Below are 25,338 nucleotides of genomic sequence, written 5' to 3'. Positions count from 1 at the left end.
AGAATCACAGAATCACAGAATCACAGAATCACAGAATCACAGAATCATAGGGGTTGGAAGGGACCTCCTGAGATCACCGAATCCAACCCCCTGCCAAATCAGGTTTCCTACACCAGCTCGCACAAGTAGGTGTCCAGGCAGGTCTTGAACATCTCCAGAGAAGGAGACTCCACAGCCTCCCTGGGCAGCCTGTTCCAGTGCTCTGGAACTCTGACATACTCTGCTTTTTATGTTTCTTTAACAGATTTTTCCTCATCTGTTTGTTTTTTTTTTTTCTTCTTTTTTTTTTTTAATTATTATTTCAGCAAACCAGAATTATAAAGATCTTGAGCTAGTTCCCATCTTCCTCACTAGCACTCCACCCCCTTGCTTCCTCCCTCCCCCTTTTTAGTTAAATCACAACTACACATGTCATTAAAATGAGTGCAAGCTGCTTTCCAGCTCCAAATATTCCCTGCTCTGTGGTCACTTGGGTAAGTCCCTTTCCACCAACTCTGCTATTATTAATAAAAATCTGTTTATTACTTGCAGAAAAAAAAAAAAAAAATCAACCAAAACAACAACAACAAAAAAACCACCCCTATTTCTTGGGTGGAGAAGAACAGAAGGATTATATTAAATTTGTATAAGTAAATAGGCAAATAGGAAAATGCACGAGCCTTACCTGATATCTTTTGTTGAAGTAGACCAACTGCTTATACTCACTGGAACTGTCATCATAGTTCAATACACAGGGGCACAGTATCCTGCAGGATGAGAACATCACACTGGGACCCAACTGGTCCTTTTCCCTTTTGCTAGCTGAAAAGCTGCACAGTTAAAAGTCTCCTCTGAGGGGGAATTTTCTGACTGCTCAATCACAGCACATAGCCTCATCTCCAAGTATCTTCACAGCCCCAACCCTCGAACAAAAACGTGTTTATTAGGGATTTATGAACATAGGAAAAAGGCTTCATGCAAACAAAGAGCCAGCAGAGTGAAAGAAAGAGTAGCAAATAGAAGCCAGATGTCTTGACCAGAGGCCTTGTGGCACCTGTTACCCTGCTAAAGGAACTGAGGGTCACCTCTAGAAGTAACACGGCAGGAGTAGAGCTGCTTGAATTGAATTCCCACCCTTACAGTGGATAAGAGTAGGTGCTTTAGACTCAAACTGTGGTGTGTGGAGGTTGGTACAGCACCAATAGATGCCCAGAGGGATGCTGGAGTCTTCGTTCTTGGAGAGACTCAAAACCTTCCTGGATGCACATTTTTTTTTCTTCTGCTGCTCCTCCTTTCTGGGAATATCTCAGTATGATTTGATAAACTCAAATAAAAACAAATGACTCACTTTAAATATCCTATAGTTCGGTCATAGTGTCAATCCTGAGAGAGCTCTTAGAGTAATACTTCCTGTAGGAATGTAGTGGATATATATGTATGTCCCTACCTCCAAACTTGCCTGAATAGAGAGCAACAAATAAAACAACATGAATCTACTTCTACTAGAACATCTATATGAAAAATAAAATTAACAAGTAGCATTTTCAAAAGTATGTTAGTAACACAAGCAGGATAAAACAATTGAAGATGCAATCTCTTTTTAGATTATTTACTGCTCTCAGGAAAGACAGACAATCTTTCGAGGTCAAAAAGCCTTTTCCACGGAACATGACATTTGTCATTCCACCCAGGGTCTGCTGTAAACTTGGCTTGCAGTCAGTCAGACATACGTTAAATTCAATGTGCTCTTCAAATGATGGGAGGTTATATGTATTTTTGATATAATCTTATTGCCTTTGCTAACTGCCCTTGCCCAATGATTAGGATATTGAGATTTACAAAGTACAGTGCATATAGCCTTTGTTAAAAAGAAATGGCAACTGGATATTACAAGCACCAGCACTTTAAATTTAAAACCTGTTGTTTGTTTGTTTTTTTTTTTTTTTTTTTTTTTTTTTTTAATCAGCTGCCAGCATAGAGTCCCTAATTCATACTGAGAGAGCTGCATTTAGCCTTCTCCTGGAAAAACATCCTATTTCATGGGGCCTACCAGGTCTCTGAAACAGCCCTGTAAACAGCAGCAGGTTCCCTTGTGAGAGCAGTGATTCGGTGGGATGAATTCCAGGCAGATCTTTCAGGGAAGCAGCTGGGTACAGGAGACCCTGCAGTTCTTCTGTGGTTCTGGCCTCCAAGGATCTCTTGTACTCTGTGCTGCCTTATAGAATCATAGAATGGCCTATGTTGAAAAGGACCTTAAAAATCACTTAATTTCAACCCCCCTGCTGTGGGCAGGGTTGCCAACCACTAGACCAGGCTGCACAGCACGAGCTTCTTCACCTAAGCAGCAGGAGGAGCAGTGGCTGCCTGCACTCACAGGACAAAGCTATTCTGCTCATCTGCCTAGAAAAACAGATATTTCTTGCTTTTCCAAAATCAGGCAAGCCCTGCCAGGAGTAAGTCTAGGGGGACACAGCAGCCCTCTCCTGAGTCACCATGAGAGCTTGCTAAAGCAAAGACCTGACACACAGTGTTAGGCTAGCACTGACCCAGGAGGATTGCTCAGCCAAACAGCAACAAGTGGTATGTCTTGAGAGGCTAACTAACAGGAAAACTAATAACCTCTACAGTAACTAATAACGTCTATCAATCTCTATGATGAGATTATAGAGATCAGAAACAATGGAAGAAAGAGGGAGAGTTAAGACTGTAGAGAAGTTAATCTCTAGATTAATGTGACCAATTTAAAAACAAACAAAAAACCCTCTCATTCTTGGTGGTAGGTGGACAGTTGGACTAGATAATCTTAGAGGTATTTTCCAACCTTTATGATCCAACGATTCTTTTTTTGCTCTTCTGTCTTTGCACACAGAATGCACAGCTGAGTTTTCAGCTCTGGCTTGAACTCCTTTGCAGAATAAGTCATTAAAATGGCAGCTCTGCTAAAAGTGGTTACAGCGGGACCCAGATACAGAGAAAGACAGAGGTATTTCTAAATGCCAGGTGGAGATTCCTGTCTAGATACACGCGCATACACAGATAAAATAGTAGAGCATTTTCCCTGTAGGAAGTTTCCCAAGAAGACCTTGCAGCCTTCAGTGAACACAGTGAGAGCCATAGAAATTTTCAGACCTCATAAGAAGCCTTGGACAGAAAACATTTTCCTCTGCGTACAACTCTCGTAGGCTTGTTATAGAAAGGATTGTCACCAGATTCACAAACGCCCGTGGAACCTGCCAAGAGAACAAGCAAACCCGTAGCTGGTGCCTGCAGCAGGGCGCATCTCCTCCCTTACATAGCCACAGCAGGCCTCACAGAACAGCCTGCTGATTCAGACAGCTTACATTATTTATAACAGCAATGTGCAAAGTACTTTCTTAATAATTAATCCCCTCTCAGACAATACCAAATTACAGCTCCTATGTGCACTAGCTATTTTTGTTTTGAATGCTAATGGACTGGGTACTTGAAAATGATGGCATCCAGAAGGTCCAAACTAGGTGTAATGGGCCCCAGCACTGCTCAAATACTGACTGACTTTTTCAGTAGTCTACCATCAACTTCATCCTCACCAACAAGATCAGAATTGATTTTAAAAACAAAATTGAGTTTGTTTGCAATGTAGTGAATGAGCAAAGTACTTCATAGTCACTGAATATAATGTTTACTCAGATTGTTATTCTTTTTACATGATTTGCCTGTAGAACATCAGCTAGAACTCAGCACATCCTTATTCGTTCTGTAAAATATTTCTGCAGCCCTTTCTGCCTCTCAGAAGGATTTTCCTATACACGAGGATCTGAATTCTCTATCAGTAACCAATGGCAGCTTCACAAACAGGACACAACCTCCATTCACACATGCTAGAAAAATTTGTTTTACCTCTTTGTGAAGCATGTCCAAAGCTACTTGAATATTATAGGTGTAGTTTTCAGGAGAAAAGCGTATCTGTTGAAATAAGAGGACAGAGTTTTATTGTAGATCAGTTTATTCAAGCAGGTACAGTAGTGACTATTTGTCATCTGTCAGAGCAGCATTCATATTCTAATTCTTGGGTCACTGGTAACAGAGTCCTGTGCAAACTTCCTCTGTCTCTGCTTTTTTTCTTTCCCATCACAGCTGTCTTATTTATTCACAACAAAAGAGGTAGCGGAGAGGAAGCAAATTCAGGAGGCAGTATCAGTCATCACAACATCCTCCACCTCATGCTGGTCTTGGCCACTCTTAAATGCAATGGACCAATATTAGAAGAGACCAACCCTTGTAACAGTAAGATAACTTCTGCAGCACAAAACATTAGCAACATGCTTGCTACCTACTCCTTACCTCCTACAAATATTAACTGGCACATCTGAGTTCTGCACAGAAAAAAACTGTACCAGAGAAACTTAATAAGTCTCAAACCACTTTATATTTGCCACTTAGCAGCAAAATAACTTTATTCAGTTTGAGTTGTTTGAATAATCTTATTCAATTTTCTCAATCTGACTTCTATTTCTTCACTTGTGGCCCTATTCCATAATAAGATATAGTTCACTGGGAGGAACACTTATTTCTTTCTCATTTTCAGCTTTAATTTTCCTTGATTTAATTTCATACAGAAGTTCTTTCTGAGCTTCACCTACTTTACAAAACTAGACAGCTCCAGCTCCCCTTTGTTGTCTCCTAACACAGAGCTCACCAAGAATGCTACAGTTGGCATTATCTGTAGTTGTGGGACATAAAAGAAGTATCATTCTGATCTTTGGATGCCAGTCTGACATCCTCCAGTCACCCACCCTTACGTGCAAACACCACATTGTTTGACATCAGGAGCAGAAGGCAGTAATGCTTAAATTGGTCCTGATTTTATTGTGCTTCATTGTTGTGTGACTGAAATTAATCATGCAAAAAAGTACATGCTCTGCTGTTTATAAGCAGACAAGAAAATAATCTCTCTTCTCTGTGCAAGAAGTCAGAAGGTTGCATATAGTATGTATGTACTTATATTTTATACTATGTTGTATTGTGTATAATCACATCACCATGAGCTGGGTGTAGAACTATTGCCATAGTGCTGAAGCTGGCAAGAGAGATGCTTTAAGCATGACTGTGTACAAGGTGAAGGAAAAGGGCAAAACCTTGACATTATCTTTTATCTACAGGTGAATAGATAGCAGAAAGGCAATCTTAGTTAACAACAAAACAAAGCAGCCACAGTTATGTAATTTACAGACAATCTAAAGATATTCCTTCGTTTATCATATCATGGTGAACAGCCTTAGTGCTGCTGCAGAGGGTGACCAAGTTCACACTGAGTGCAGGGGGTGACTTACAGGATCTTCACAGAATTGACAAAGGTCATTTCCTCCTATGAAAAGTGTTATAAGCTTCCAGTCAGACTGCATGTTTATTCTCTGTAGACAGAAAGAGACGGAATAGAAGTTATGAGGAAAGAAAGTAAAATAAAATGAAGACCAGGCAACAGACTAAACATAAATATAAAATTCTCAGGCAACCTGGCATTACCTCTAGGCATCTTCATGACAAAAATAATTTGTAGTCACAACTATGAAGATGTCCAAACTACTATGATCTAAATAAGATTTACAGTATCAGTAGTATCATGCAAAATCATTCGTTTCTGAAAGCTATTGCTTAAAAATCCATCTGTTTCATTTTTTTTATTTTATTTTTTTTGCAACGTCTTGTGTACACACTGACTGACTCCTCCTGCAGCTTTGGGAATACATCTTCATTGCAGAAATGATGGTATGTGTTTTACCGTGTCATAAATAATGCAGCTATCCTGCTGGAAAAACCTGGAGGGCAACATATTTCAGTACTGCACTGAGACAAACTGCAAAGAACAGAGGGGCATTATCAACTATTTAACAATTGTGGTAAAAAATTACAGTAATTTTTCCTCTGAAAGGCAAAGCAATAGCTAATGCAAGGTAATCAAGATATAGTAGACATAAACCTTCTTAGCTTTGAGAAAAGCTTCGGATATGATTAGTACCATATAGCTGACACTGTACTCAATACCTTAACACCTCAATTTCAGTGCAGAACACCACCAGGAAAAGCAGGAATAGTGCATCAACCTCCAGTGGTTTCAAAGTGTCTGACTTCAAAGGCTGAAGGTAACACATCCCAGTTGGTAAACACACCGTTCAGTAGTTTGATCTCAAAAAGTACTTATCCAAAAGAAAAATGGAGGAGAAAATTTTCCTCCTGCACTAAACAGGTGTTTTATGAGGGGAAAAAGGAATTCTTAAATCAAAGATACATTACCTCTAATATGAGCATTCTTTCTAGCTAATTCATTATGTAAAGGACATTTGCATTCATTTGCTGTGCGATGTTTGCAAGCTGATGAATGCAGCAGAGGAGTCCTTGAAAGCCTTGGCAAATACTGATGTGAATAAAAACTATCCAACTGCTTTTTTGTAAGCTGGTATCCCTTCTCATTTCAGACAAAGCTGGAGTAAGATCTTGTAAAAGTAAACGCTTATGTAAACACTTGTGCACTTCTACACAAAGTGCACAAAAAAAGGAAGGTATGCAAATATTTCTGCCAATATGTATTCACCTGATTATTCATAGTAGATATGTACACAGCTATCTTGAAGGCTTCTTGGCTGCTCTCCAAATGCACAGTGTACCAAAATAGTACCATGTAACCAAGGTCACTGATTGCATAGCACATATGTCAAGTTACAAATGGTAAACATTCAAAGCAGTAATGAGGTGAAAAATACGTAAATAATCCTCAGCCTAATACCCACTTCATAGATCATTAATCAAATAATTCCTAACAAAAAGTGTGGAAAGCAGAAGTCAGCTGATGACTAACTTAGAGAAGGGACTGAACTGTTTTCAATGAAAACAAGTCCTTCCCATATTCACTCTGTATGACTTGCCATACAAAGAATTTGTCCTCAACATCCAGCATCTTCACAGCTGGCAAAAACATTCACTTACAAAACAATTAAGAGCATCATAGTAAAATCCGAGCAGAGAAACCTTACAAAGAGAAATAGGTTGAGAGGGGAGGCAACTGAACTGAATTTACTGAGTTTTACTGAGTAAAAAAGTAATAAGAAGGTTACAATTGTTTGGATTTGAAAACAAAAACATGCCCTAGTTTCAACTGGGATGGAGTTTATTTTACTCCTAGTAGTTGGTATGGTACTTTAGATTTAGGATAAGAATAACGTTAATACAGGGATGTTTTACTTGTTGCTCAGAGCCAGGGCCTTTCAGGCTCCTCGTGCTGCCCTGCCAGCAAGATGGTGTAGGTGCACAAGGAGATGGAGGGGGATACAGCCAGGACAGCTGAGCTAAACTGGTGAAAGGGGCATCCCATACCAGATGTCCCTTACCTTTACCTTACCTTCTGCTCAGTCACTGGCTGGGCCATGGGTCAGCTGGCAGTGAGAATTACACTGTACTCTCTCTCCATTTATTCTTCGTCTTGTTGATTTTTCCTTTCTACTCCCGTCACCTTTGTGTGTTTTTTCATGTCTTATTAAATTTTCCTTCTCTCAGCCCATGAGTTCTTTCACTTTTCAATTCTTTCCCTGAGTCTGCTCAACTGGGTAGAGTGAGCGAATAGTCATGTGGTGTCTGGCTGCCTGCTGGGTTAAACCACAGCCGACCTATCACATACTGGTACAGATTCAGTTAAGACAAAGTTATGGATGATTCTGTACTAAACGTTACACCGTGCACTGCTGTACCCGTAGTTTTATGTTTAGCATTTGCTGTAGTGTGTTATGCTGTTACTAAAAATAATGCCAAATTACTTCATCTTTTTTAAGATATTCATGATACATTAAACTCACGCTGTCATTCATCATTCGATCCACCAGTCTTCTGACCTGTGCAGGAACATCCCTAAAAATTAAATAAAAATAAAAAAGAAGTCTTGCACAGACAGCAAGGCAAAGAAGAAAGCTGATGAATGGGCATCTGTAACTAAAAAAATACTAGACCTCAGTTTTCACTGTATGCAGGAGAGGTATGATTACCCAGAAAATGTTATATTTTGAGACAGTGATGGAAAAAGTGAGAAAACAGCATACAACAAGCACTTGATCACTTTGCAAATGCTGCATAGTTACACTTCGTAAATGATATACGTAGAAAACACACTGTGCTATCATAAACCAAATGCACTTTGCTCCTTCTCATCATCAGATAGATGCTATTAATGTACACATCACTGGAGGATCCATGCACGCATCAGTGTTATCACATGGCCTCAAGCACTGATGCATGTTTTATAAGAAGCGTTCCCAAGAAAAAAGGATGTTGTATGAATTTCACAGAAGATTGAGCATAGTGATTTCTAGCTAATTCCCAACTCTACCACAGACTGACCATAAGCAATCCATTTATTTTTAATCTTGATTTCTCTATAGGAAATCTTGGTCCTACTGACAAGAGGGCTGGAATATAACTCCAGTGCAGTGGAGATACTCACAATAGGGATATAAAGCTTTCTGATTAGTGCCTGTGAAGTGCTTTGGTTGATAGTGTTAGAGAAAGCTTTTATTTGACAGACAAGAAAAATTGTAAAGCCCTCACTACGTTTCTCAGCTTTCATGCTAAAGATGGACTAAAGAAATACATTTGGGTTTGCTTATCAGCCTTGTCTGCCACCCCAGGATTTACACCAAGTTTTAAAAGAAAAATCAACTTTCTGTTCAAAATAAAAGTTTTCATCTTACTCTGCCCGAGCCCCTGCAACTGCTTGGTTGAGTGCAGCATTTTCTGTAGTTTGCATTCCAGTGCCAGTGGAATATCCTATCAGGGATGGGTTGAACTCACGAAGAATGTCTGCAGAAAAAGAGAACACCATGAAACATTGCTTACTTCAGCAGTAACAACCGGAGTCATAAAGATGAGATCTTATTACAAGAACACTTAAAAGCTTTAAGAGATATCTGTCAAAAATTAACCCCGAAGAAATGTGCAGGGCCGAAAGTATCTTTTTGCTTGGTAATTCAGGCTATGTAACCCTATGCTCAGGCAAGAGACTCATTCTGTCTCGTTAAATGGAGATGGGTAGGAATCAAATCCTTTGGCCTCATCTCTCCAGATGCCTTAAACCCAAAGACCCTCCAGATCTTGGGTTGCAGAGCAACCTTACAAACACCACAGAACTAAAATGCTCTGATCTCCAGTGCATATAAAATCCGATCTTGTAAAATGATTCCACACCTGCCTAAAACAACTTTACCATACAGTCAAGCCAGTTACTTTAGGTTATGATCTAGTGTCTTTGATTCATCTAACCCCAACACATTTGGGATAGAATTATAACTAACAGAAGAATACAGAAACAACCAAACCGTAGAATGATAAATACGTGGTTATGTCACGCACAAATTACATTCCAGCTGTTAGGCAAATTCTACTCAGCACTGGACATTGAATACAAAGCGATTGGTCTTGTCATGATACAAATATTAAGTCCTCCTTCAAAAAAATTTCATTTGATTAATAATAAAGGGTGCTTTATCAAACAGTTCCAGATATTTATCAGATTTACGGAAAAATGCACTTACTTGCTAGTGTCGTGACTGTGCTAATGTTTTCATTTCCTCCAACACTTTAAAAAAAAATACAAGAGATGTTCTAAAATACAGTGGATTTCTTCAGGCAGTGTACTAAGTTAGAAAGCTCCTCTCATGCACTTTTTGTATATGAACACAGTTCATTCCCTTCCGGTTGTTAGTATCAATTCAAAGCACACCCTTTGCATGCATACAAAGGGATAAAAAAAAAAATCAGAGAGACCATTATAACTGTAATTACAGTAGCAGCCCTGTACACTAACTGCTCTTCCAATCTCTCACATCTTGTGAGAGATGTTAAAACACTGCTGACAGAAATAAAAATGTTCAAAAGCTGCTATTTTACTATTGTTATCTCTGTTAAAATATTTATTACTTCAATTTCTAGTTAACAATTCTTTTTTACCTATAACAGGTTCCAAAAGTAGATATTTCAGAGTGATAAATAGACTCAACTTTTCTACTCCCCAACCTCATTCAATTGGAAGATTGCTACCAGACTGGTGACATTCATCATCTGTATGCTAGCATACTTCTTTTTTTTTTCCCCAGAAAATCAGTAGAATATTATTACAGATCAAAATATTAAAATAGGGACCTACAACACTCTAGCATCCCTTTATTTTGGTATATAATATTTTGAAGTGCTCTAGGACTTGTTTAAATCTCTATAAATCTGCAGCTTCTCAGGTGAGTAATAACTTGACGAGCAGAAAATCAACCTGCCAGGTTTGGTGTTAAGTGAAACACTTTCAAAGTACTAAGTGAGCTCAATGACCTTTCTTCAGAATTACTTTTTGACCTGTCTATTAAAATGCTGCATATGTACAAGTCTATACTAATAACTGACATGTGTTTTGCATAACATAAGTAGTACTGGGAATGGGCTGAGGAAATACTGACTGCAGATGAAAGAGCAGGAAGAAAAAGGACCTCATCCTGACTTTCTGTAGACCATTAGTTCTAAATGAGAGAAATGAATGACACAAGCTACAGTGGGAAAGAACAGACAGGCAATTGAAATAGCAGGGACAGAAATACAGAATGCCTAAGTAGTGCATTTGAACTGAGATCTGGGATTTGCAACAGCTGCAACTATGAGAGAAGAAAGGGGTCATCTTGATGATGATGACTTTATCTCATTTGCACATGCAGGCTTAGACCAGCCACACTACATCATACTTCAGATAGTCACTGGTGTGAGTATTTTATTTATCATAACAAAACCACAACCAGTTTTATAAAAAACACAGTCAAAATCACTCTCCACAAAATCTCCACTTGTTATCTAAAAACAAGTGTATATACTTCACTCCAAGAAAATTAATTCCCTGCTATTGGTGGGAATTTTTGGTACTCACCTCCAAGAAATACCTCGGTACTGAGTCAGGACATCCAGAACATCATGGGGATTGGATGCTGCCCCATTACCTGCCTGGAAGCAGAGGAGAAACAGAGATCACCTTCAAAAAATAAGAATTGCTACAATAACTAGTTCTCTGATTTATCCTAGTGAAAATAACTCAGGAGAATGTTAACAAGGCAAGCTGTATCATCTTCCCAAAATACAACAGATCTTTTTTCTCAAGAGGATCAAGGGCTGAGGGTATTTCAACTCTGCTCCAGTAAATTACCCACTTCTATCAACTTCTTGATTAGATCAAGTGAGGGAAAGGTGGCTGAGTGTGTTCAAGATGTTCGTGTAATTCTAAATTTGCATAAGGAATAAATAAAATAGCAATGGCCTTGAATGAATAATTCATTTTTATGTTCATTGCATTAAAACATGGTACAGTGATTTTCCATCTTCCTTCTTCCATTTTCCCCAAGAAAGAGAGTTGCAAAGATTAAATTCAGTAGTTATTACAGAAATAAGAAATATGAATTATGATATGAGCAATGAAATAGTCATTGCTGATTGGAGAATCACAGCCAGTCTGTGTGTAACTCTTTTATGTACCTCCAGGAGCAGTGATAAAAGATTTTTTACAGAAGTTACTTCACAGAATCACAGAATAGCCTGGGTTGGAAGGGACCTCAAGGATCATCAAGCTCCAACCCCCATACTTGATACACCTGATCATAAATTGTAATTTTTCCTCAAATATTTAGTCACTTTAAATGAACATGGCTTTCTAGACTTTAGTTTTATGTATTCACGTTAGCGGCAGAATCTTCTGCTTATTCTGCTTACTAATAGCTTTGAAGGACAACACCATGATTGAATAAAGAAAAGCAAGTTACAAGTCCACTCTAGCAGAGCATTTGTGCTGCTATGCAGCCCAATCTTGCAGTTACTCCTTGTTCAGCACTCTCATTGACTTTAAATGGGAACCATGCACACATTTGACTCATTATCTGCTTACCAGTCAGTCAAGGTGGAATATTGAAACAAATATGCCTTACTGAGTCAAATGCAGTTTTCACATATCTGTATGCGCTCTCAAATTAAAATTCAGAAATGTCTTTCATTGCTTGCTTTAATGGTGGTTAACCAGCAATTTTTACTTACTGTGATTGAATCTCCCAGGGCAGCAATCACTCGAATATCTGCTGGTCTCAACTTATGAACTAATAAAAATAAAAGCAACAGGAGGGAGAAAATAAAGAAAACTTAAAATAGTGATGGTTATCAGAACTTTTGTTTAGTATAAACATGAAGTACTGCAAAGACATAATTTTAATAATCATAATGGCAACAGCTCAGAATGACAGATACCAAGTCATCCAAAAAAAAAAAAAAAAAAGCATGGTACCTTAATTTGACATTAGCTGCACTGACAAGGGAAGCAGTAAGATACCAGTTTTACGTCTGTACTCTCCAATCTGTTCTAACTGGTGGAAACTGCTGAAAGGCAGGCACAGCTCCAGTGCCAGCGCAAGGTGAAAATTTAAGGCTTGTCATAGCTTCTGAGAGACGATGAAATCCATCTGGGACAGGACTCCACGTGGCTCTTTGCAATGACAACCTACGGGATTTTCTACTGCCACTTCTTTGCTTGTATCTCGAAGGTGCATTTGAATAAATTTTCACTATCCCTCAGGGAAAACTTGTGTCTTGCTATACAACTATTTATGTTGTTTCAAAGGATTTTTAAATCACAGTCAATAGAATATACTGCTTCACCCAAAAGTGCACATTTCCTAACTAAAACCAGTTCTTGTTCCTCTTCAACTATTGAATGAAGTGGATCTACAAAAAAATAAAATAATAATAATAAAAAAAATTGCATAATTCTGTACCTGAATCTGGAACTGTATCAGAGGGACCCTGGTTGAAACAAGGAACATTTGTTCCATAACTTCTCTCCTGGAAAAGTAGACAGTGCAACTCTTAATCAGACTCCTCGTACTTGTCATGATTAACCATTCATATCTCAGAACATTACGTCAACATACTTCCCCACATACTTTGTGCACTGCTATCACCTCAGCCTTTCCCCAGGCCGTGCTAAAACCAACCCTCTGAACACAGACAGAAATTCAGACTTCTCAGAAATTGCATATCTACAATAGCACAACACTACTTCTGCCTACTTGTAGGGCCACTTATTTCAGACTCTGTGCCATGCTTAATTCAGCTAAGCAATTTTTAATGTTTCTGTATTCTGAGCTAAGTGAGCTCACACCCTATTGTGCTTGAACACCCCTGGAATATCCTGGCAAAGGTACAGTTTAGTGCTAAGAGGCCACAAGCCTGTCCTCTCAATGTGCAGCCCCTTCAACACAATGGTTAGACTGTAGGTGTAAAGTGAATGCTACATCCAGGCACTACCAGGACTGTGGTACCCATCCAGAAGAGTGACAATACTTCCATCCTCCCAGTACCTTTGAGTTGCAGCCCACTGACAGAAACATCCCCAAGGTTTACCATAGCAAAGGCTGACTGCATGCTAGAGTGGACCATAGCACGTTGCCCAAGGATGAGCACTTGCTCCAGGTCTCTCTAGAGCACTCCTCCAGGAAACTAACCTGTCTAAAGAAAAGGCTTTTTTTTTTTTTTTAATCTCACCCTATTATTCCCTTATACTGTTTTCTTTAAACACAACACAGTTATAGTGGAGGGGATAAGAAGGAATGCTATTTCTAAAATCAGATTGGCAGGTACTGTTTGCCCCATACAGAGGTCTACACGCCATTACTAACTAGCAAAACAGTTGGAGGTACATTAAAATGAGAGGATAAACATGCATTACTATTCAAAAAACATGCAGTCCATTTTGAGTGCAGATATAGCAACAGACATTGTATTTTGGGGCACAAAGATGAGCTTTATGCTTTCCTTCTGTAACTGTTTGGGAGCATCAAATTCTGCTCAGAATCAGAGAACCATGACTAAAAAAGCATGGCTACTTATCTCTACACAGCTAACATTCAACTTACAAAACAACAACAGAAAACGAAACAAGTGTTGTTTCATCAGTTTTGCTATGGGGTGCACCACATGAAATCAGACCCACACATGTTGATTTGATCTAGTTTCCTCCACAGTAAAACTAAAGGGCCTGTGTTTTCACTATTTCCTTATCCCAGAGAACTGAACACTGATCTAGAATTTTAAAAAACACTCTTAACAGTGAACACAAGACTTTCCCCTGGTTGAAGACATCTACCATGAGTTACACTCTACAAAATCCATCAAAAAGAAAACATGCTATTTGACTGTTTAATCAAGCACGGAAATAATGTTTGAGTTTTTTATTCAGTAACATTGCCTAATTAGGCTCCAATACAATTCCACCCACTTGTCCCACTCCCTGGAATATACTTAGTCCATACGTTGTAAACAGTTTTACCTTACCTGCAGTATTTCTTTAGTGTTTGATATCTCTTGGGAAAGTGAGTAGTTACTATTTCTGTATGTGAACAAATATGGATTTTTCTGCAGAAGCAAGAGAAGTTTGTTTAAAAAAAAAAAAGCAAAAACAAACAAACAAACAAAACAATACTGGAAACTCAAACAGCTGATATTACATTATTCTGAACAGGATTTCCATAAGAAGAAAATATAGACGTTAATCTTTGAATGAACATTGAATGGGTGAAGTAAACCAGGTTAGACCTGAAAATTAAGACTTTGAATGCCATGGGCACAACACTACCTCTTGCCTCAAACCTAACATCAAACAAAATAGATAATTTAATTTCTTTGATGCTTTAATTGCTGTTTAGTGAAGCGTTGTGATGCCAGTAGTGTTTCATCACTATTAAATTATTGAAGTCAATGCTTAAACGCAAAGACATTCTAGAATCTGTTCTTTGAACCTCAGAAATATTCAGACCCTGAAGATACTACTGAGTTACTGAGAATTTCACAGATGAAAATAGTTCAGTCTGACAAAGACAGAATCAAATAACTGAAAAGTCAAATTATATAAAATGCATACATTCGATTTTATTGATGAAAGATGCTGATAATGCTGTATTCATTATTCACAACTTAACAATTCAGATTAGATGGTTTTTAAATAAAAAACAGTAAGATGACTTAATTTATCAGAAGTTCTTGTTCCCTGAGTTTCGTCTATATACAACAAAAACCATGTCAATTAGCTTTAGGAATGCTGCACTTTTTGTAGTGCAGTATCTTAGGAAAGCATATGTTTCTAAGAACCACAGAAGATGACAATATTTGAAAACTTGGATACTCTGCAAAGAGTAAGTAAAACTCTCAGTAATAAGGAAGTACTTTACCTGAGATGGACACTGGACCTGATGCAGTGTTGTGAAATTGTATGGTTTCTTCTGCCCAACTGGTTCCATCTGGAAAGAGACACAATACAGGACTTATACATGCACTGTGCGGGGGCAGGATGGGAGAGCAGCAGTAACTCAGAGGCTCTAGAGCCTTGAGTTATCCATCAGGTTAATACATATTAAAAACTTGTTTTGCTTGTGAGTGATTTTATCATCATTATCATCATTAGAAGAACCTTCCACACATTAACTCTGTCTTTGGGAATGCTGGCTGCAAGGTGTGGATCTAGCACCACAGCATTTGACTACTTGTAATCGAGACGTTATTTATTAGCTCAACAGCAGCAACTAAGGACATGCTCTAGAAGAGCATAGCTTCAATCATATTTGTGATTCATTCCCTCCTCTTACATTGCTTATGCTTGGTTTCAATTAAGAAGTCACTTTCACTTCCCAGTTGGGCCAGGTATGAGAAAACAAAAGGGTTGTTACCACAGTAAAAATTATGCTACTGAACCTCTTGAGAAAACCCTGCTCTGAGTCAGATTATACAGAGGGTTTGTCGAAGACCACACTGCTTTACTTCAGAAGGAGAAAATAGAAAATCCCTAATGTGAATGGAAAACTAGAAGTTGTCTGTTAGGCAATATATTTAGGTTGCATCAACCCCTTTCTTCTGTCTTGTGAACGTTACGCTTTAATGCTCCTCGTACTGCAAACTCATTTTGCAATAGTCAGAAACAGGGAATATAAAGAAAAATCATGCATCAATTCTGTGGTAGCTGTAGCTTACTCAGCTAAATCCCTGCTAATGTACTCTATTTTCATAACTATTTATCTACATTTTGATACATACTACACAGCATCAAAAGGTGCACTCCACCTCTGCATGGAGGCTTGATAATATTTATATTTGCAGGTCTTTATTTGCCTTCCAACAAGACAGATAGGTAAGAAATTATTGCGTAACCCAAAACTCAGTACTGGCAGCACAAAGAGGTAAATATCATGAAGAATCACTTCATCTATTCATACACCTTGCTGGGAGTTAATTAAATGGCAGGCACACCCAAAGGAGTTGGTGACTGTTTTAAAATCCTCAGTGAACCTCTGCTCAGTTTGCATCAGCAATGGCAGCTGCCAGGATCTTAAGAAACAGGACTGAAGGTGTTGAGAAATAAGGCAGTAACAGGCTTAACGTCACTGATAAATGCTGGGCAGGAATATTGTATTATATTTTGATTGTTCTGTCAATGAAGATAAGGTGGATAAAGAAAAGAACAAAAAGAATTAAAAAAAAACAAAAAAGAAGCAGAAAAGAGGAGAGGCTTTCAGTTAGACATTCTTTCAAAGAAGGACTTGAAGAAACTAAGCTTGTGCTTTTTTTGAAAGAGGAGTAAAAGGAATGTCCATGAAATGCGCAAAATAAAGCTCAGAGAGAAGATATGGGTGGTAATTTTCCATCCCATAGGACAAAATAAAACACAGCTGTTTAAGAACATTCCTAAAAGGATATATTCTTCCAGCATGGAATCATGCTACAGATCCCGAGACAAAAGTACAAAAGTGACATTTTTCAGCTACAAAGGAATTAGAAATAAGTATTAGACGTTTGCATGCTGTTGGATAATGAGAGCAAATTCCTCCAGGAGATTCATTCCAGACTGCTCAGAAACACTTCTCCCAGGAAAAATGGGCAGCTTCCATGCAGGCAATATAGGAAGCCATGCACTGAGTCTGCACTGTGGTCAGCCAGAACCTACTCTGAATCCTGACATATAGACAGGTTAGTGGACTGGTCTGCTTCGTGACTGCAGATGTTTTTAATTCAGTGTAGAGCACTGAGAGCAGGAGAGAGGCAGGTACAGCCTCATGTGGGTGCTGTTCTCATTTAAGTTCTTACCTAGTTTTGGTTTGTTTCTCTCTGAGTTGCAGGATGTTTTTTTGGGAACCTTCTCTGTTGCACACTAAACACAAGAGCTTCTTATCTAAGTTTTTTACACACATGAAAGGAGCTTTGCCCTCGGATATATTTACAGAGATAAAGTGGGCATTTGACAAAATTAATCAGACTCTCTGTGGTAAACATCAAAACCATTCAAGTAAGCAAACAGCCTCTCAGCTTTTCTCACTACTTCATGTCATTCAGCTGGCGTGCATACCATTTGAATTGCACTGCTCCTACATAATAGGAATGGTACAGAAAAATACTCAGCTATGCCTAGAATACATGCTAGCTCAGTTTCTCAGTCAGACTGAAGTCCAGCACCACTACCAACTGCCACTGGACTTTCAAGGTTTTGCCCTTTGGCCAACAGGCAGCTACTCAATCCAAGAAAAAAGCTAGTATCAAGCCTCAAAACAAGCATTGCCAGCATAAGAACAGCCGGGCTGATGGCAGAAGGGAAACACACTAAGCACATTTCCTCATCACCTCCTCATTCTGCTGTTTGCTGCTCAATCATGACCATGATTTCCTATCAGTTCCCGATATGCATTGTGTGTTGTCAGTATAAACCTTTAACTTTACTGAAGAAGACAGCTAGAATGAACCTTATCCGATAAGGTTACTTACCCAGTGCTTTTTACACTGAAAGCATCTTTCATATCATCCCCTTTCACACAATGCCAGAACACTATCACAGGCAGATAAGGAACCTACCCAGGGAGGTGCCTTTCTGATAATCGCCATTTGTGCTAAGAAAATTGCTCCTGAATGAAAGGGGAGGTAGGGAAATCAAAGGAGAAAGAAGTTATCAAGGGACACTACAGTTTCTGCGGTCTCCTTACAAACCATAAGCAACGTGTAGTTTTGGCACATCTTGATCTTCATCCAGATCATCTAGGCTCTCCCCTCTTTAGGGGATATCCCTCACACTGAGGAAATACACTGAAATATAGGAAAGTTGGTAGTTGAAAAATAGGGAAATGTGCAGAGAAAAATGAAGCAGAGAGAAAGGCTCTTTACAAGGCAGAAACTGAAAAGAAAAAAATATATCTGAAGGGGCAGAAGTAATTTGTTACTAGCTGAGCATAATAATTTGAAAGGGCACAATAGAGAAATCAGTGTTGGGTTAACTGAGTATGTTTGCAGTAGTTGTAAAACTTCAGAAGAGAAGTTCTGTCCCTCTTCTTTTCTACAGGGCCTGGATTTTGAAGAAGCAGAATAGGTGTTACTGAGTGTGGCTAATACTATCAGAACTCCTTGTAAAGAACAAGCAAGATGCCCAATATTGACATTCTACATAAAGTGAAATCAGAAAAGCTGAGCAGTAAGAAGCAATAGAAAGACAAATCTACACCATAGGTTATCAGGGAGATAGAAAAAGTAAAATAAAATTTAAAAGATGTGAAGCACATGATCTCTGAAAATGTTACAGCCTTGTAAGAGATATAACTCAAATCTAGAGGTCACCTTCTGACTGATAAACCCTGGAAAACATAATAGATCAGACTAGATCTGTACCTAGATGGCTCAAATTCTGATAAACTTGGTTCAGTTGGCCCCAAACAAGGGGCTCAAAAATGGGCAAGCAAACAGGTAGCAGTCTGGTCCTTCTCATCAGAAACATTCATTTTCTGCACTAGTTGGAAAACTAATTCAGGATTTCATTTCAAAAAATTGAAAATGTATATGTAGTGTTAAACAGATGAAAAGGACCATTTTTCTCAGAAAATTGGATGTTCATGTGGCTTCCTCCTGTCTAGGTTTAATATTTATAATAATTAATACCTGTGGAGGTTCCACCTCTTCCTACTTTCTTACCGATCAAGTTTAAGTGACAGTGGGAACTGCATGAAATAAGTAAATACTGCCACTACTGATGGGGACACTGAGACATGGACAGTCTAAATGACTTGACCCATTTTCTTAATAGGGAACTGAGACAAAAAATTTAATTCAGATATCAGGAATCTGACTTTCACTGTCTGCTGTGCTCATTCAATTAGTGAATCTGGTTACTTCATGAGACTAAGACAAAATGACATAGAGGCCAACATGAATCTTATCATTGCATCTGCTTTGCAATAGAAGAATCAAGATAGGAACTTTAACATCATGGTAAGGAGTGTCACAGATAACAGCAAAATGGATAACTGGATGCAGCACATTTGGTCAAGGTTAAAGCTTCAGTGCTTGATCAACTTTAAACTCTAAGCTTCACACTATCTATTTAAAGTGTCAGATGTACACAGAAAGATATCTTTTATTGGAACAACTATTATTTCTAGCTATGTCATCAGGTTGAATAAGAGAGAGTTCCTTCCTGCAAATCCTACTTCTTTAAATGGTCAGCACCACAGCAGTATTACTACTGCCAAAAATAGCATGAAATGAAACAAGAACACATCCATTTGCATGGATTTATTTTAAGACTGGTGCAAAACAAGTTGTTTTTTTATATCTTTAACTTTATTGGCCATTGAAGATTCCTTTTAATTAAAATAAGATCATGTGTGTACCTTACGCTGTGTCTTGTAAGAAGTTTATTAGGAAAGAAAAGCAGAAAACAGAGCTTCTAATCCAGAACGAACAGCAAAATCAGCATTTTACTCAAAACTACTGCTATTAGGGCATATCTAAACATGGCATTCACTAAGCAGTAACATCCTACCCTGCTCTAGTGAGCATAAATGCAGCTGTCTGCTTTTGTTTTGTCTCACTGGCAAACAACTCCCATTCTTTCACTTGTCCCCTTCATCAATGAAATGCCAACTCCTCCAGCTGTATGAGCAAGCACCCAGTTACACATAAAAATGCTGTGTGTTACTGTCTGAAGTCTGCAGAAGGAAACAGCCTGGTACAGAATTGGACATTGTTTTAAAACTTGAGTGGGTCAACAGGCCATATTTCTTTCTAACATGCTTTCTCTCTCATCTAAAGGTAACACACTGTTTGGATTTTCTTAGCTGGGTAGAACACCCAGCTCTAGAGGAAGCAATAGGAATTCCCCAAGCCTGCCTGCCAACTTTTTACTCTGAGCAAGAGAAGCAGAATGAAGAAAAATTGACGTTATGAGTGGGATGAGTAAACTGTAAAACCACTCCAATCTTAGGTTATGAAAAGCCTCAGTTGTTACTGTGTCACTCTGCCACACAATTGAGGGTAGCAAAAGGGTTTGCCGCAGCTCTTCTACTCCTTGGCAATAGGACTACTTCAGAAACATTTCTGAAATGTTCTTGGTAGAAAGTAGCAGCCACAGGGCATTTAGAATTATTACAGAGCGGATTCTTCACACTGAAAATTAATCATGGGATGTTTCTTTCCTACATTCCTCCTTCCTGTCTTCCAGGCTACTCAAAGCCTGGCTGGTGTGGAACTGCTACGAAGTATCTGTACTAAGTCTAAACAACAAAATCTGTAGTACTGCTCACCATGTTCTTCCAGACGCTCAAAGCCATGAAAATATAATCTTCTTCCAGAGTTTCCACTTGTATCTTTGATGTGCTGAAGAAACCTTGCCTGCTCTGAGAAATCATAGAGAGCATGACAAAACAGAGCAACAACAAAACATAAACACAACGGTGACAATATAAGAGATCAGGGAAATACGCAGATGCGATCACATGAATAATTTGGAATAAACAACACTTGCCTTAGCTAGCTTTTACTGGCTTAAAAAAAAAAAAAAAAAAAAAAAAGAGGAAGCATGAATAATTTGTCTTAGTAGAGCATATTTACTTTTAAATGAAAGTGATTTAAGAGTTTGGAAGATTGCTCACAGTGGCCTGTTAGTCAGGTGGCTTGATACTACAAACTGGAGGAAACAGAGAATCCAACAGAGACATAAAATGGCTCTGGAGAAAATAACAGAGCAACTTACAAAGAAGAAAAGTCGTGTCATGGAAATTAAGTCTGGCATTTGTATATGGACCAGCAGTTAACAAAATAAGCCTGCCATAAGACAGCAAAGGAAGGTTTTGCAACACAGCAAACCTAAACTGCCTGGAAGACAAATTTTCTTCTCCCAGTCCATTTTGAGCAAAGGGAAGCAATGAAATTAAGACATGATCAAAGAGTTGTTACAGTGCCTGTGAACTGGGCTGTTACCCACCACCAACCTATTATACAAATAGCCACCAAGTGTTTTATATTGGATTTTAATACTTTATTGAATGATCCATTATCTACAAAATCATACCTTCCCCTTCTCCAGATCTCAAGGTGTGTTCTACATGCCTAACTAACTTTGTCTTTTAGATAAGAAGGAGCCAGCTGAGCACTGCGCTCTATCTCATAAGACACACTTCAGGAAGAACGGAGCAACACGCATTTACTCACCAGACTGAGCAAAAGATTTGTTTCTTGGAGAGAAGGCTGAAGAACAACAGTGAAATCATCCTTTTGATCGTACCTCTTAGACTTGAGAAGTTTTTCCCAAGCATCCTAAATGGACAACCATTTAATGAGATAAGCATTGTCATGTAAAGACTGTAATACATGTGCAATTCACTGGTTCTTAAAGTGAACTTGGATTATCCCCATCCCTAATAAACCATAATAATCAAATTCTGTAATTCAGAACAGAGACTGTAATTGAATGAAGCCATCCTATGCAATAGTTAGAAAATCCTTGTGGCTGTGAGAAAGATACACTGAATTGGCATTATTTTCTTTGAAAGGACAGTCATTTTAGTATTGTGCTTACTTGCCTCCCCATCATTCTTAAAGAAATTCCTGCACAGCTGCCTTTGTCTTACTGAAAATTTCCCTCTTGTAACTTGGCATCAACAGCCAAGTTACTGGAGAATAAACCATTTCCTTAATAGGTTATAACAAACCCTAGGTTCAAAAAGCTAGACAGTCATTAGAAACTGGAAGAGATGCTAAGGTCACTCAGACATGTAGAGAACTCATCTTCATTGTTCCTGATGTGAGAATTGGAATCAGGATTGCTGCTGATGTAGGCAAAAAAAGAAAAAGAAAAAAGAAAAGAAAAGAACAGTTTCTAATCTTCCTCACCACTATCCCTCCCATAGCTTCTCACTTCTGTATAATCTGGAAAATGAATAGACAGACATATCTAGCAACACCAAGCGACAAAAAAATGCCTTACCTGATAGGACCACCTCAGAATGTTATAGTTTAGCATAGAGCGTTCGTGAACACAATTGCACTGATTCCCAGTTGAGTTGCTGCAGAGAAGATGAGAAACAGATGTTATGAACTTCTGATAAAGTAGACAGAAAGCACAAACTATTAAGGTACTGGCAAGCATATATCGAAGCCTAAATTACTGTATACACTGACAAAACTCCATACAGATGTTTTGTTATTTTAAATGCAGAGTGATAAATATTTCTATGTCCAGAGCCTTGACCTGCTACTTTGCTTGAAAGCCTATTCAGCTGGCAAATATGCTAGACTTGGATTAGCACAGGGTTTCACAAGCCAGCAGCCTGTTCAGGCTTAAAACTGCTGCACTAGTTTTCAAACACTTTCTTTTCTATCATCACATAAGAAAATTGAACACATTCAAAACAGAAGGACTTTTGCCTCAGTTTTTGGCAAGAAGACCACCATTTAGAAATGTGAAGGGAAGCTCACTGCTAAAAATTCTTAATTGCGCTCAACAGTGGCCAGACATTACCAAGTAGCTAGCTAATCTCAGTCAAATCTCTGATCTACAAAATGAGATCTCCACACTGCATATTTCTGCAGCTCACAGGAAAACTCAGACTCTCCTCCAAGACAGCAGACAGGAACAGTATTAGATATTTGAGGTTTATTTGGTTCCAGTACAGATACACTCAGCTGAAAAATTCCTGGACTGATAGGAATCTGAAAAACCTGTAGTGAGACTTGCAGGTGTAAACAGAAAGCACCAGTCAGGGTCAGACTCTCTCTCCTTTTCACAAAATTCTAGCAAAACCTGTAGAGTGTCAGTATTTCTGTTAAAATGCCTTTTTATTAGAGCTGGTGAGTGAAAGAAATATGAACTCAGTACCAGCATCCTATCACAGCCTAATAGACAAGTACACAGGGGCCATTTAAGAACCTCATACAATACACAAATAGAGTTGTGCAGTTTCCTGAAAGTGAAGTTCATAAACTGTTTTTATGTTCTTCTTAGATAACTTAAGTTTCTTCTTTTAGCCAGAGCTCATCTTTTTTCCTTGAAAGCATAATCCAGAGATGAGGATGTGCTAACCAAATACTGAGGCCTTAATCTGGGAGACGATCTGAGCCTGAGGTTGAGATGAGCCCAGGAGTTTTATACTTGAGCACAAAGCATACAGACTGGTGGAACTGCTGAAACAGATTAACATAGCTTCAAGATCACATTGATAAGTAATCTTGCCAGAATTCTCCACACAATTGCTTTTGACAAAGAAAGCTTCTTCTCTGCTTATGCTTGTTGTTAAGAACATGGTTACACAGCAGCCAGACCCCCTCCTTAATTCCCCTTTTACAAAGCTTGTGAAGAACATCAGAATGAATATATTAGTACATACTGTGTCTCATGTCATAGGCATGGAAAAGATTACTAAAGTGAAACAGAGTGTAATCTCATCAGCTGTAAACTACTCTATCATAACAGTCCTTGTGCAAACTCCTACTCCCTGCTAAATTGGGACGTAAGCTACTCGCACTTTTCTTTAAAGGTACTGAGAGAGGGAGATGGCTAAAAGCATCTATGCAAGTCGTTACCATAGAGGAATTAGCAAGTTGGAAGATCTCCATTACACCACCCAAGCCCAAGCAGTAGCTTTCTTATAGCTTCATAATTGTTTCAAAACCAGTTAATTCCTTTTGTGAATATTGTGAGCACTGGATACCTAGGAACTTGTACTTTTAAAGAACCTCCAGAGTTTTCAGTTCAAGAGTTTCAGAGCAGAAGCAACTCTGACTAAAGAACAGGGGGTGAATGGACCTTACAGTTTTGTGATCATGAACGTAGTTGAGGTGGAGTTAATTTTCTTCACAGCAGCCCATAAAATCATAGAACAGTATGAGTTGGAAGGGACTTTTAAAGGTCAACTAGTCCAACTCCCCTGCAGTGAACAGGGACACTGTTCACTACATCAGTTTGCTCAGAGCCCCATCCAGTCTGATCTTGAATGCCTCCAAGAATGCAGTATCCACCACCTTTCTGGGCAGCCTGTTCCAGTGCCCCACTACTCTTATCGTGAAAAACTCCCCTCTTTGAGTATGAAACGATTTTTCCTTGTCCTATCACAACAGATCCTGCTAATGAGTCTGACTTCTTATTTCTTATAGGCCCCCTCATGTCCGGCTTGCCATCCAGCAGCATATTCCCAGTCCTTTTCAGCTGGGCTGTGTTCAATCCTTTCAGCCCCCAACTTATATGGATAGTGAGGGTTGCAGTGACCCAGGTGCAAGACCTTGCACTTGGAGTTGTTGAACCTCATGAGGTTCTCCTGAACCCACTGCTCATCCAGTCTAGGTCTATCTGGATAATATCTTGTCCCTCAGGTGTGCTGACCACACACCTTGGTGTCACCCACAATCTTGCTGAAGGTGCACTCAATCCCACTGTTTATGTCATTTGATGAAGATATTAAACAGCATCTATCCCAGTACCGACCCATGAGAGACATCACTTTTCGCTGATTTCCATTCAGACATTCAGCCACTGACCATCACTCTCTGGATATGATCTCACAACCAGTTCCTTGTCTGTTAAGCAGTCCACCCACCTCAAAAACAGACATGAAATCGGTGGCTCCTCCCTTTCCACCGATTCAGCTACACCATCACAGAATGACACTAAATTGATCAGACAGAGGACTTGCCCTTGGTGAAGCCACACTAGTTGTCTCATAACATCTCTCTCTCTTCCATGTGCCTTAGTGTAGCTTCCAAGAAGATCTGTTCCATGATCTTTCCTGGCACAGAGGTGAGGCTGGATAGGTCTGTAGTTCCCTGAATCATCAATTCTATTCTTCTTAAAAAAGGATGTGACATTGCCTTCTTTCCAGTCCCCTTCACCTTGTTATGACTTTTCAGTTGAGAATGGCTTGGTGACTACATCAGCTAGTTCCCTCAAAACTCTCATACAGCACTGCCTTTAGGACTTGCAACTAAAATGCTGTTGAACAGCGCTTGCAGTGCCAAATATTTCTATCTTTTCCT

General features: G+C 38.9%; 1 protein-coding gene across 1 annotated transcript in view; it reads right to left on the bottom strand.

Annotated features, from left to right (window-relative positions):
• PLB1 (phospholipase B1) overlaps positions 1 to 25,338 on the bottom strand; it is an 83,533-nt gene that overhangs the window by 45,498 nt on the left and 12,697 nt on the right. The window contains exons 12-26 of the mRNA XM_042815036.1: positions 22,298 to 22,376; positions 21,523 to 21,627; positions 20,616 to 20,708; positions 15,237 to 15,305; positions 14,344 to 14,424; positions 12,786 to 12,852; positions 12,055 to 12,113; positions 10,904 to 10,977; positions 9,534 to 9,577; positions 8,694 to 8,802; positions 7,806 to 7,857; positions 5,292 to 5,372; positions 3,859 to 3,924; positions 3,109 to 3,209; positions 665 to 746 (exon numbers count right to left, since the gene is read on the bottom strand). Of these exons, the coding sequence (XP_042670970.1) occupies positions 665 to 746; positions 3,109 to 3,209; positions 3,859 to 3,924; positions 5,292 to 5,372; positions 7,806 to 7,857; positions 8,694 to 8,802; positions 9,534 to 9,577; positions 10,904 to 10,977; positions 12,055 to 12,113; positions 12,786 to 12,852; positions 14,344 to 14,424; positions 15,237 to 15,305; positions 20,616 to 20,708; positions 21,523 to 21,627; positions 22,298 to 22,376 (1,162 nt within the window). The remainder of the gene's footprint in view (positions 1 to 664; positions 747 to 3,108; positions 3,210 to 3,858; positions 3,925 to 5,291; positions 5,373 to 7,805; positions 7,858 to 8,693; positions 8,803 to 9,533; positions 9,578 to 10,903; positions 10,978 to 12,054; positions 12,114 to 12,785; positions 12,853 to 14,343; positions 14,425 to 15,236; positions 15,306 to 20,615; positions 20,709 to 21,522; positions 21,628 to 22,297; positions 22,377 to 25,338) is intronic.

The sequence above is a fragment of the Centrocercus urophasianus genome, unplaced genomic scaffold (assembly GCF_019232065.1).
Source record: "Centrocercus urophasianus isolate 14NV4802_14NV808 unplaced genomic scaffold, USGS_Curo_1.0 seq_10, whole genome shotgun sequence".
NCBI classification, from domain to species: Eukaryota; Metazoa; Chordata; class Aves; order Galliformes; family Phasianidae; genus Centrocercus; species Centrocercus urophasianus.
This window is presented reverse-complemented; position numbering and strand designations above follow the sequence as displayed.